The sequence below is a fragment of the Nymphalis io genome, chromosome Z (genome assembly GCF_905147045.1).
Source record: "Nymphalis io chromosome Z, ilAglIoxx1.1, whole genome shotgun sequence".
Taxonomy (NCBI): Eukaryota; Metazoa; Arthropoda; class Insecta; order Lepidoptera; family Nymphalidae; genus Nymphalis; species Nymphalis io.
The window spans coordinates 7,021,674-7,034,992 of NC_065918.1; the positions used below are offsets into that span (position 1 = coordinate 7,021,674).

At 31.4% G+C, this 13,319-nt stretch overlaps 2 protein-coding genes across 5 annotated transcripts; both read left to right on the top strand.

Annotated features, from left to right (window-relative positions):
• Nucleotides 1–1,902: 1,902 nt before the first annotated feature.
• On the top strand, nucleotides 1,903–3,687 carry LOC126780420 (uncharacterized). 3 transcript variants are annotated; one of them, XM_050504900.1, is made up of 6 exons: nucleotides 1,903–1,967; nucleotides 2,593–2,713; nucleotides 2,800–2,880; nucleotides 2,954–3,078; nucleotides 3,160–3,246; nucleotides 3,357–3,687. In XM_050504900.1, the coding sequence occupies exons 2-6, from the start codon at nucleotides 2,605–2,607 to the stop codon at nucleotides 3,438–3,440; spliced, it is 486 nt and encodes a 161-aa protein (XP_050360857.1). In that variant the 5' UTR covers nucleotides 1,903–1,967; nucleotides 2,593–2,604; the 3' UTR covers nucleotides 3,441–3,687. The 3 variants fall into 3 exon arrangements, with proteins under 3 accessions (XP_050360857.1, XP_050360858.1, XP_050360856.1); XM_050504901.1 differs by having other exon boundaries at nucleotides 1,922–2,082; nucleotides 2,575–2,713; XM_050504899.1 differs by having other exon boundaries at nucleotides 1,922–2,082.
• Nucleotides 3,688–8,683: 4,996 nt separating this feature from the next.
• Nucleotides 8,684–10,683, top strand: LOC126780419 (uncharacterized). 2 transcript variants are annotated; one of them, XM_050504897.1, is made up of 6 exons: nucleotides 8,684–8,769; nucleotides 9,647–9,767; nucleotides 9,852–9,935; nucleotides 10,019–10,146; nucleotides 10,231–10,317; nucleotides 10,415–10,683. In XM_050504897.1, exons 2-6 carry the CDS (start codon nucleotides 9,659–9,661, stop codon nucleotides 10,511–10,513), a joined length of 507 nt encoding a protein of 168 aa, XP_050360854.1. In that variant the 5' UTR covers nucleotides 8,684–8,769; nucleotides 9,647–9,658; the 3' UTR covers nucleotides 10,514–10,683. The 2 variants fall into 2 exon arrangements, with proteins under 2 accessions (XP_050360854.1, XP_050360855.1); XM_050504898.1 differs by having other exon boundaries at nucleotides 9,852–9,929.
• The last annotated feature ends 2,636 nt before the right edge of the window (nucleotides 10,684–13,319 follow it).

The window sequence follows — 13,319 nt, forward strand, 5'->3', positions numbered from 1 at the left end:
TTATCTATGCTAATATTATGAGGAAATAAATTTTGATTTTTTGTATGGTTGTTTGTAATGGATAAACTCAAAACTACTAAACCCATTTTAATAACTCTTTCACCAACAGTAACATAAATTATCACTGAGTAACATAGGCTATATTTTATTTAAAAAAATGAGATCCCAACAAAAATTGCAATAATGTAACATAAGGTATCATTTTTTTATATAAAAGTTATTATTTGGGGTCGTATAATGTATAACGTATTCCATTCTTGTCATGTGTACCACTTATTTGGTAGTCTCGAAGCTTCACCTCAATATGACCCTCATTCCAAGAATACCATCCATGTGAATATATCATTCGAATTTCAAAATATATAGTTGCCTTTAAAAGTGTGCTTCTCCATGACAAATCAAAAGTCCCATTGCCTGTCGTTGAACATGGCCCGCACTGATTTTAGTGAGAACTGTTATAATATGGACAGTTTTTATGTTGCATGCTACAGAGTGAGCTCTCCGAGTAAATTAGTAATTTTAGCTCCAAAGGAACCCACCGCAAACGTCGTTTTTTATATTATTGTAAGGTGAATGGGCTTCCTAATGTTAAGTGATCACCACCGCCCATAGACGTTGGCGATATAAGAAATACTAACCATTCCTTAGATCACTAATGCGCCACCAACTATGGGAACGAAGATGTTACGTAATTTTTGCCTGTTAGAGTTACACTGGCTCACTCATCCTTCAAACCAGAATGCAATAATACTAAGTAGTAGCGTCAGAATATCTGATCTGATGAGTGGGTGGTACCTGCCCGACGAGCACAAGGCCCTATCACCGTTTACATAAGAGGTGCTTCGTTTATTAATTATAAATAAAGTTTTCAGTGAGTTGAATTTTATTTGAGTTTGGTAGAATTAAAAATATATATTGGAGTGCTTGCTCATTTACAGTATTAACTATATCCAACGGCGAGGATATATGCCGGGGTATTTGAGCAACAGAACCGTAGATCGAAAGATTGGTATAATTTTTTTTTTCTTCAAGCCGTTTAAGTCATTTTCAAATATATTAAGTGAAACTACAGGGATTAACAGTTAGTATACATTGATGATTATTAAAAGAATAGTCATCAATGTAAAAATAAAAAATACCCCTAAATATACCCTTATAAAAATAGGCTTTTCCACACCTAAGCCGAGTACCGGTTTAAAAAAAAAATTGACCCAATATTTTATTAAATTCTTGGAATATAGTACATTTTTAGTTTTAACTAACTCAATTAATGCATTTTCCATGATAAAAAGGTAAATAAATAAAAATATATTTAACATAAATTTAAATGTAACATGTTACTATTTTACATGTTTGTTTTACGCCTTTACATTAAGCCGCGTTTGTTATAATAATTTAGCTTACTATCCCGAACGTCATTCCTCGGCCTTACCTAAACTCTCCTGTAGACTGTTGTAGGTCTACCTACCGATAAAATTTGAAGTATCGAATACATAGTCCGGTAGGACTACCCTTAAGATCCTTGTCTATTGACATTGTGTCTATTTTGAAATTCGTAGCATCTAATTTGATATTTTATAATATAGGTACAGGTTACCACTTACGTCTTAGCGTCCCGTCTGGAGATAGTGGTGTTATATATTAGATATTACTTATAATTATAGATAGATCATCAGTTAATTACGATAGAAATATTGAGTTAATATTCTTAATATAAAAAAAATATAAATTAAAATATATCAACCACAAAGCTTATAAAATAAACATTACTTAGATTTTAAACTTTGCCACGCGCATTTAAGATAAAATTACGTCGTTGTGATACAGTACAGCACCTGGCTGGGTGATATTGATTTTGCGTGGGTGCAATTCAGACATGCGCAAACTTGTCTGAATCTAGCTGAGACTTGTAGTACCCGGTCCTTGTGAAATCGAAACGTACCTTCTGTATTAGTAACTGTGATTAGGTATTTATTTCACATTAATTGTGCCTGTTTTTTAATTCATTTTATAAAGAAGTTTTGAAGTACTTGTTACAGTGTTAAATCTTTGCGATCTAGTGACCAGCATATAAAAGCGTCTGTATGTATAAAAAATATGTAAATATATATTTAAAAAAACATTTCGAACTCTTAGTTGATTAGTATTAACCGCTGCGAATAACTTGTATTTTATAAGATCGATATAATGTTGCATTTACGCGAATATATTTTTAATATATTATTTTATATAACTTTATAATAGATGATGTAATTTAGCGTTGCTTTTATGAATCGTATTTTTTTTCAAATATATGAAAATTAGTTACTAAGGCAGCTGAGCTATAATTTTTAATATTAGCTTTTGATTTTGTCCCTCCTATCCTTGCCCTAGGGTGAATAGAGGTTAACAAAGGACACGCGAACGTGTCCGCGCAGTATTGTGACGAGGGAAGGTAGAACTTTTGCAGCCGCGCACTAATCATAAAATATTTTCCTACTATTTTTTTAATACGATTATTTGGGTAAAGGATACGTTTACGTTGTTGTCAAGCTACAACTTGACAGACTTGTTAAGTTAAAAAAAAATAAAAAGTGATAAATTTTGTTTTAGTGTCGCAGAATAATGAGTGATGCAACAAAACAGGAGGTCAGCATAGAATCAGACTCCAGCAGCGAGTCGTCGTCAGAAGATGAATCGGCTCCAGTTGAAAGTATACACAGATATTACTATGGTGAGATTATTTACATCTACCTCACTTTAATTTAGGTTATTCAAGCGATTTTATTAATTTTAAAATGGATTATGTTTTTAAAACAGATAAAGTCGTTGCGGAGTCCCTTGCGGAGAATATGTATGTTCTATCGGTGGAATCGGACCTCGATGACGACGAGGATGATTGTATGTAACTAACTCAAAACTATATTAACTTGTCCCTAACAATTGTATAAAATGAATAAAATAACTTTAACAGCGAGCCAGTCAACCTCTTGTAACTCACCACCACAGCCGTTTGAGTTAGAAGATTATTCAGAAGATGATTCCGATAACTCTGAAAACGAAGATAATATACCTGTAAGGGTGCACCGCCGCGGCTTGGTATTGTTTTTCGTTTATCAAGGCTATTTACTACTAAAATAGTTTTTTAATACTTTTAACCATAATCTAAAAAAATTACAGTTCCCGAATAGTCCACAATGGTACGCTTACTTTAGACGATTCTTGAGTGAACGTCAAATAGAGGACTTGTGGAATGTTACCGATTGGGTGAGTTTTTGTTTGCAATTAAAATTTAATTTATGATATGATAACTGAAATTTATTTCGATAAAATTTATTGATTTATATATTAACGCATATTTTACTTTGTTTTTACAGGTAGACAAATGGTATTGGGATGACAGCACCGAAACTGAACCTCCAGAGCGTCCGTTTTTTACGGACTCTTTCGGTCTTTTTTAAAAACACACTTGGCTAAATCATATTATTCAGTATTTTCCCTTAAAAATCATTAACAAACTCATAATTTTCTTTAACGTCAACTGCCTGATTGACCAGTTGCAATTTGCGAATTATACAATAATGTTATATATACCCATAAAAAGTGTTCAGTTGTATACTTTTTAAGAGGTTAGGTTATATTATCTAACTGAATTTAAAATATTTGTAATGAATTAGAAATATTGTGCTTAGGAAAATTGTCAGAACAGCATTTATTTAATAATTTTTGTATGCCATATTGAAGTATAACACTTCATTTGTTTAGATTTAGTCATTTATATTATATAAATGTTTATGAAACGTATCAATGAAAATTGTCAGAACAACTAGCGTTCTCCATGTATGGAAAATATATAGAATTATAATATATTTTATAATAATAATATATACACAGGGCTTGAACCCGATAAACACAGTGATGACGGTCATAATAGATAAGAGTAGAATTTTGTTAAGAAAGAGATATCTTTGTGAATATATAAATAGAAGAAATCTGATATTCCCATGAAAATTATTGGAGGCACTACAATAATGAAAATTTAATGTTCATTTTATTTCATACATTATTTTGTATTTGATACTAGAAAATAACTGGGAGTAAATATTTATTTACTTTATTTAATTTCTAAATTTTATAATTAGAATATACAACATAAATTAATACAGTTAGTGCTATTATACAGTGAAATATGAGGTTTCTTCTAGAGATATCTCACAGTATGAGTTTTTAGCTTATCATTTTGAATTGCAAGTATTTCGTTATGTTCGAGTAAACGTAGTCGAGATAAGCTCTCACGAATATGTAGAATAGAATTTGGAAGATCAAATATGGCGATTGTTTGTGTAGTTTATAGACAACGAGTAACATCATAAATAAGATGATTACAAAGTATATAAAATGTTCATAATTCTTAATACCAAAGTAGCGTGTAAATAAGAATATATGTAATTCTTAGAAATAAAGTATAACTATATTCTGTGTTTCTAATTTGTATGTGTAGTCTAACATTAAATTGATATTATTAAAAGCCAAAATATGTAGATGATGCGAAATGATATAATATACACCTATCATGGTAGTATGTGAGTAAGAAACATATATACTTAATCGTTAGAAGAAAATATATGTGTCTTCTACCTCTTTAAATTCATTTCATGTTTATTTATTTAAAACCATGTACTACTTCTTTTAATTATATTAATATAAAAAATTCAATAAAATAAATTAATATACTTTACAATTAATTCGCCTGTGAAGTTTTAGTATCTCTCAAGTTTAGGTACATTATGTAATATATATGTCTCACAATAGAACAGATATGTGACCTTTAATACCATCTTTCAATATTGTAAACGTGGGCACTACTCCTTAAACATTCCAGTCGGAAGATTATCAGCTAATAAAAAAGGTATTAGATAATTTGCCTCGTCAGTATTGTTTTATGTTTACTTTAATAAAATAAAATGAGTATAACTTAGTTTTAGAATATTGAAATGTATTACAATATACTAAGAACATAAATATTGAACTTGAAATAAAAATTAAGTAAATACACATTTATTGTTTATTTCATATACATTATATATAACTAATTTCATACTTCTTAGTCGACGCATGACTACCAGCAAGCTAGCTCTAGCTCTATGCAATAATATGACATAACTTATTTGTATATGATATACAAAGATTGCATTAAAATCCCATATCCAGCATTATTGCTTTATCCTTCTTTTTTCTTTTCTTTTAATAGTGTGGTGATACATTTACGATAAAAATCATTCGTGCTTGAAGAATTAGTTATATGTTGTTGTTCTATTAATAAATAAATACACCACATCGTGCCATCTCTCGCAAAAGCAAGGTTAGAAGTGTCATGTCATTTTGTTTATTATTTTTAACTTGTTAATCATCTATCATGGTTTTTGTTTGATTCAATGTTTTTGTTTGACATTTAAATTGCTGATTTGAATTTAAATAACTAGAAATTAATCAATAGAAAATATACGGGGGACATGTTAACGCCCACAAAGGTTCGTAAAGCCTCAAGCTTAGTCCCCATAGCCAAGCCGTCCACGTCGTTTTCGTCACCTACGTCGCTCGCATCTCCGTAAGAGTGGAGCAAACAAATTCCAAACTGCCCCCACCTATATTCATCCAAGAAAGGGCAAGATGGACCACAATATCAGATATCCTCTCGGTGAAGCGTATTCACTATACGCATGTCGAAAATACCACCGTAGACTCACGGAATTCCTGAAGTGCGATGACACCTCATTTATAATTACGTGCTGGACGATGAGCAGTTATTACGCGTTTTCATTAATAGGGGCCTGCCAAAGGAAATTCCCAAGGCATTTATCAAGGCAAGCTTGGAGAGATCCAAGTTGCTATTCAAAGAGGTATACCGTATGTACCACCCACGCACAAAAGAGCGCTTCGGCCTAGTGCTGGCCATATTGCCTCTTACACCCGAGGATAAGAGAATATTCAACGTCGAAAAAATCTGTGACCTTTCCGACTTCACAGTTCAGTGACAACGTTCGGGAACATTTTTTGAGTCTGCAGTTCCTTGGAAACCCAGTTACAAATAATTGTGAAAGTCATAGCCCGAATTTCACAATCGATTAAAGCAAAGTTGCAATTAATTGTGAAACTTGAAACAACTTTCCGAACGTTTTTAAACAAAAAAGACAATAAAATCTTTTAGCCTTACGAAGAAAACAGGATTTAATACTATTTTTTGCATATGGCTAAGTGACTACAATCTTGATAATATAGATGCGTAGCTGTACCTCCTAGGTCCTGCTGTAGTCTAGTTACTTTATTAAATAAAAAATAATTATAACAAAAGAATTATATGTTATACATCATATTTAAATAATAATATTTATTTATTTATTCAAGTAAAAAGACTCATATACAAAATTACAAAAAAATTAAATAAATACTACTATCTACTACTTATACAATTTACTGGTCCCGCTGAAACTTTACAACAGCACTTTATAAATATACAGTCTAGTCTGTTAGCAACCATAATTAGAATTTTGTTGGAGCTGGCCCGCACCGTGTGAACCAAAGATTTACATTTTTTTCGCATTAATGCGTAAAAACAGTCCATTTTCGCTTCAGCAAACATCCCTGAAGAAATAATAATAATGTTATATATTCATTGTGAGTAAACATGGCATCAACGGTGTGCGATGATGCTATTTAAAAAGTGATGGTTTTATAATGTTGAAATTTAAAATGTATCAATTATCGTTATTAAATCATTTTAATATATGACTAACATCAACTATTTCCTGATGAAGTACAGGTAATACAAATGTTCTCAATTCCAAGTGGGAGTATGAAGATCCCAGTGTTGTGGCTATCCTATATAAAAGATAATCACCCAACACGATATTTTAATACTTTTTTATCTTTTTCCTAGGTTTAAGGAATTACGAAATTATAGAAGTTTGCTTATTTCGGTTCCACTCGGAAACTTTAAATTGTATATGCAAATTGTATACTTTCATATTAATTGAACTTAATTTTTTTAAACGGGCTATAATACTATATTGTTCATTAATATGTTTCATATTCTAGACATAGCTTAATACGTCGACGTAGTCGAAGAAAAAATTATCGGTCTTGATTGTTATGTAGTAAACGTGAAAACTATATAAGACACTTAAAAAACTTTCGAAAAGAGATAAGTAAATCTTCAAAATGTCTACAAATCAGTTAATAGCAATCAGTTAATATCAAATACTTATATTTTATAGATACATCATTGTAAAAACTATATATTTTTTGTTAACTGTAATGTTTAAAAAAAGAAATAATAATGACACCTCTAACTTAGTTTAATTGTTATAATAGTAACAAATCCTTTTTTTTACGAGCATATGGGCCACCTGATAGTAAGTAGTCACCAACGCCCATAGACATTGACACTGTCAGATATGTTAACCATCGCTTACATCGCCAATGCGCTACCAAGAACTAAGATAATATGTCGCCTGTGCCTGTAATTACACTGTCTCACTCATACTTTAAACCAGAACACAATAGAATATGTTATTAGTGGGTGGTACCCACCAAGATGAGCTTGCACAAATCCCTACCACAAGTAAAAGTAAATTTACAAATATCACGAGATATTTAAATAAACCCATAAAAAATACGCAGGGCGTGTTGTACTATACTTTAAGCAAAAGTCTATATATACATATATGCATAAATATAGCTCGCAATAATCAAATGTATACATACATAATTTTCAGCCCTGAGCAAAAAATTAAAAAAAATTAAATTAAATTAATTGTACTGTATGGGTGAATAGATCGAAAGCAACTGCATTGTAACTCATTGATTAAAAAACACACGATAAACACGAGATAAAGTACTTATTTTACACGTACAACGTCAGGACAGGCAGCTAGTAATAAATAAATAAATATATAAACAAATCAAGGGTGCACCAACCATTAAGGTTTTAACATACATGAGGCGCAGAGACTAAATTACAAGAAGGTCCTTCTCATAAAATGTGTGACAATAACTCTTTGGAATGACGATCCATAATTGAGATGACCCTATCATGGGCAAGCTGACAAAACCCTATCCAAGCCAGTCTTCCTAGACTCGAGTATCAAAAGATAAAAACAAGAAATGTCATCCAATAATAAATCCAATTTTGATTAAGATGCTGCATCTTTTCATTTCCAGGCACAAAAAATGCCAAAATATAAACAGAAGGTAAAACAAAGGCAAGGACGAAACGTTTTCAGAGACAAAGATAAAATAGTTACATCTCAAAAAATATGCAATATATTAAAATACTATATAGCCGATGATCGATCTTATACTAAAAATTAAAATTATACGAAACTAGCATGTCAATATGATATGATATTTTTTCGTTACAAACAAAACGTAAATCTACATTTTAGTAAGATAATTGCCTTGAGACATTCATCACTCTCTTTAAGTGTAATGTCAAAAGTATATAAGCCCTAATAAGCTATATAGCTTCTAGTAACCATAAAAATTATCCGCGATTTTAATAGATTTATATGAAACATAATATAAATGAACATTACTGACATGCATTCTTATTGACCTTTTCATATAAATATAGGTACGTAAGTGCAATTGCAGTACGGACATGCGCAAACTAAATCTAGCTGTGCCCGGGTAAAATCTAGGCGTTGTAGATCCTGGTTTTGGCCTGTGACGACGTATATTGCATATAAATTGTGACCGAAATATTGTGATCTAGTTACAGATACGGGAACGGTATGTATGTTCTTTACTACTTATAAGACAAATTTGATGCCTGGAATTCATGTTATTTTTAAAATTAAAATTATATATCAATAATTAAATTGATAAATATTTACCGCTGTGAATGACTTGGCGCAAGCGAATTGCGTAATATATAATAGTTGCCTTTCTGTTATGCGAATATTTTTTTTTAATTTTTTAAAGAATTGTCTAATATATAACATAAATGAGCATTGCGTTTATGTATTTAATTACTTTATCTGACTGCCTCGTTGGTCTATTGGCTAGATATAAGCCCACACATCCCGAAGTCCTCTGTTCAAGCGCCAGGTTGAGCAGGAAAAAGTCATTAGGTGTTTTTGTCGATGACTTCTAAGAAGTAGACCGGTCTCTGGATATAGAAAGTGTGTAGACTCCTATACCTCAGAAAGTACATGGTCTTATGGAACTCTGCTTCAGTCGTGTGGGATTTGACATCTCGTACAAATCGGAGAGTGAAGGAAAAGAGAGTGCTTGCGTACATTTTTATGTCCTATGTAGTTGGCTAACCAGGCGTGAAAATGAATGCCGAGGCCGAAATCGGTCCGGAGGACATTATCCGTTTTCTTGTAAAATGAAAATAGCTGATATAAAATTTTTAAAATTGATTCACCACCCATCTTTCCTCACCCCGAGGGGTGCGAGGGAAGGTTGACAAAGGATGCGAGGACGAGTCCGTGCAGTTTTGTAATGAGGGAAGGGATAATTTATGCAGCTGCGCACTAGTATCAAAGTATTTTCTACCATTACCTACTAATATGAGTTGATTGATTTTATACTTGTATGCGTTTGATGTAGCTTAACAGTTTTGAACAGCTTAGAATATAAAAAGTGATAAATTTGATTATAGTACCATACAACAATGAGTGACAAACGTGAAAAAGAGGTCAACATACAAGATTCCAATAGCGAGTCGTCGTCTGATGGCGAATCGGCTCCACCAGCCTCGAATACAACAACATACGTTGCTGGTAAGATCTTTGCCACATCCCATTTTTATTTGGCTTATTTGAAAGATTTTATTAATTTAAAAAAGGATTATGTTTTAAACACAGACAATTCTACTGTGGATTCACTGGTGGCAAAAATTTATTATTACCTATCGGTGGAGTCGGATCAAGACGATGAAGAAGGTGATTGTATGTTATCAACATAAAAAATATTATCGTCTAAATTAATTTGTTCCTAATAATGTTGTAACTAAATTAACTAACTTTTACAGTGAACTCCTCACCTACCCCCCCTGACGCACCACCAGAGCCCTCTGATGAACAGGATGGCAATGCAGAAGATGAAGTCGTCGGTGATATCGATGATAAGATAAGCAAAATAGAAGGCTTAGAGAATTTGGTATAGTTATTCGTTTATCAAAGCTACTCATATCTTAAATATTTTTCAATATTTTTTAATTTAATGTAAGAAAACAAATCACAGGTCGTGAATAGTCCGAGCTGGTTTTTACACGTCAAGCCACACTTGACTAAAGAAGAACTTAAGGAATTGTGGGAGAGAACTCCTTGGGTGAGTTTCTGTTTAGTATGAAAATTTAATTTAATAAAATAAAATTATTAAAAATCAGGTTTTAAAAAATATTGACGCATGTTTTCTTTGTTTGCAGGGAATAAAATGGTTTTGGGATGAGAACGGCGACGATGATGAAGATGAATATGGAAATCAGGAGCGGGGAAGATATATTATCCAAGCACCCTTTTTTTAATTGAAAATCATATTACTTTATTTGTATTAATTATACATAAACATTTTTTATAACATTTTACTTTTAACCAGATATGATTTGTTGTGCCCTTTCATGACTATCTTTCAATCAAGATGAAGCGAAATTGAAGTATTAAATGTGTCTAGATTTGATCTTCTAAAAATTAGTACAATTAGGTTATATTTTTTCTAACTGAAATTGAAATATTTTTAATATCGTATATCAATTTTATGAAACTTTTCAGAACAACTATATTTTTTGTAAGAAATATATAGAGTAATAAAATATATCATAGACTTGGAAAACCAGATGAACACAGTTTAATGATTCTAAATCATAATATCAAGGTAATATGTAAATAAAAAATATATATAATTCAAAGGTATAAAATATTATTATTTTCTATGTCTATGTCTTATTTAATAATAATTTATTTAAAACAATTTACTATGATGCGTTTTTTTTTAATAATTAATTAAATATCATTTAGAAATCTTTGACCTAAAACGTTCTTGTATTTTTTATTGTATTAATTGTAAGGTATATTATATAATGATATGTATATAGCACAATAAAAAAGATATACGACCTTTAATACTAGCAGCCATTATGGCTTACATGGCGCGCAACTTCTCAAACGTTCCAGTCGGTAGATCATCCTCTAAATGGCATTAGAGTAGAGTATACTTTGTTCTTACGAATGTTGTATAAGTAGCTTAGAAACAGTCATACATGTTTATTTATTTATCTTGTGTAATCATAAAGTTAATCAAATTGCTAATAAGTAGTTTTAGAACATTGAAATGTTATAGTTATAAAGACATATATAATGAACTTCAAATAAAGATCAAGTAAACCCTTGTTGTTTATTTTATGTATATATAACTGTAAGTATAACTGCTTAAAATAAATACGCTTTCTTTTTTCCTTGAAGTGTCGAAAGTTTACTTAGATACAGCATCCATCGAAAAGACAAAAACAATGATCCTCAATCGTATTCAATTTCATTTGCCTTCGATCATCTCTAGCTGTAGCTTTTTATGTTAAAGTGTACTTAGGAGGCGGACAGACACATGGGCCACCTGATGGTAAGTAATAACCATCACCTATAGACATTATCGATGTTAGAAATATTACCCATTCCTCACATTGCCAATGCACCATCAACCTTGGAACCTAATATGCTATGATCCTTGTGGCTGTAGTTACACTGGCTCTTGAGTGATCGACTGACATCGACAAACCAGAACGCAAAACTGTTAAGAGTTTCAGTTTAACGGTAAATATCTAATGAGTGGTTTATGTAGATCTATTGACATTTATTGTTTTAAAACAATCATTTTCTCTTGTAATTTAATTTAGAAGAGAAAATCTCTTCGAATTTGTTATACCATCACAATTGTAGGTTTTCGATTTAGTTTTCTTTGACGAATGACATTTGCTTTCTGATGGACAATGGCAATGTCAAGTCATTCATTTGATCTGTTTAGCAAATAATTCAAATCTTGCCTTTAGATGCAAGTGTTCTAACCACAGGCTCTTCTAAGCGCGGCTTATATAAATATATGTAGGTGGAATTCAGACATGCACAATTTAATGAGTAAAATCCAGGTATTGTAGTTCATCGGGACTGTAAATAATTATATTCCACGTTAATTGTGTCTGAATATTTTTAAACATTTATTATAAAGTGGTTTTAACTCTTTAAAATTATAACATATTGTGATCAAGAGATCGGCTCCGGAAACCGTACGTATTGTTTTGTTATTTTATGCTTAATTTATATGTATGTATGTTAGAGAATAAATTATAGTAATTAAATACATACACGTGCACGACTAATGGCAATACTGACAGTGACATAAGACGCGCTTTGACAGTTACATGACTTATCGTGAGTTAGTAGAGCGGGGTTGGAAATCATTGTATTGGGAAAATGCACACACACGTGCACACTGAGGAAAAAATTACCCAAAGTACCTCGGCTTCTGCAACATATATTAAGTACATATTGAATGAAAATATAAATCATTTAATTGATATATATTATTACTGCTGATAATAATTTGGTGCTTTATAAGATAGGTCGCATTCGTGTTACAAATTTTGCATTGAATTGTTTTTTTTTTTTATGAATGAGTATGAAAATTAGTTATAAAAGTAGCGAACTTTAATCTTTAGAAGAAGTATTTATTTCCTCCTTTCCTTACCCGAAGGGGTCAACAAAGTGTCCGCAGTTTTGTTATTAGAGAAAAAGTAAGAAGTGTAGAGAAGAAGTGCACTAGTACTTATTAAAATATGTTCTTCCATTACCTATAACGTTTTGTACTGAATTGATGGATTTTATGCGAAACGTACGTTAGATTGAGCTCAACCGACCTGAACAGTTAAGAAACCATATTTTTTAAATTTAGTTGTAGAACTGCAGAACAATGAGTGACAAGAGTCAAGAGAAAGACAGCGTACAGCAAGATTCCAGCATCGAAGCCTCGTTAGACGACGAATCGGCTCCTCCAACTGACAATATGATCAGATATTATTATGGTGAGATCATTTTCATTTACATTATTCTAATGATTTATTAATTAAAAATATATTATGTTTTTCACACAGATAATGTCAGTGCGGAGTCACTCGCGAAAAATATGTACAATCTATCATTGGATTCGAATCTAGATTATAACGACGGTGATTGTAAGTAACGCAAAAATATTACTATATTTTATATATTCGTAATAATTGTATAACTAAATGTTATATCTTTTACAGTCAGCCCATACATACGCTTCTTCCCGTGAACCACCAC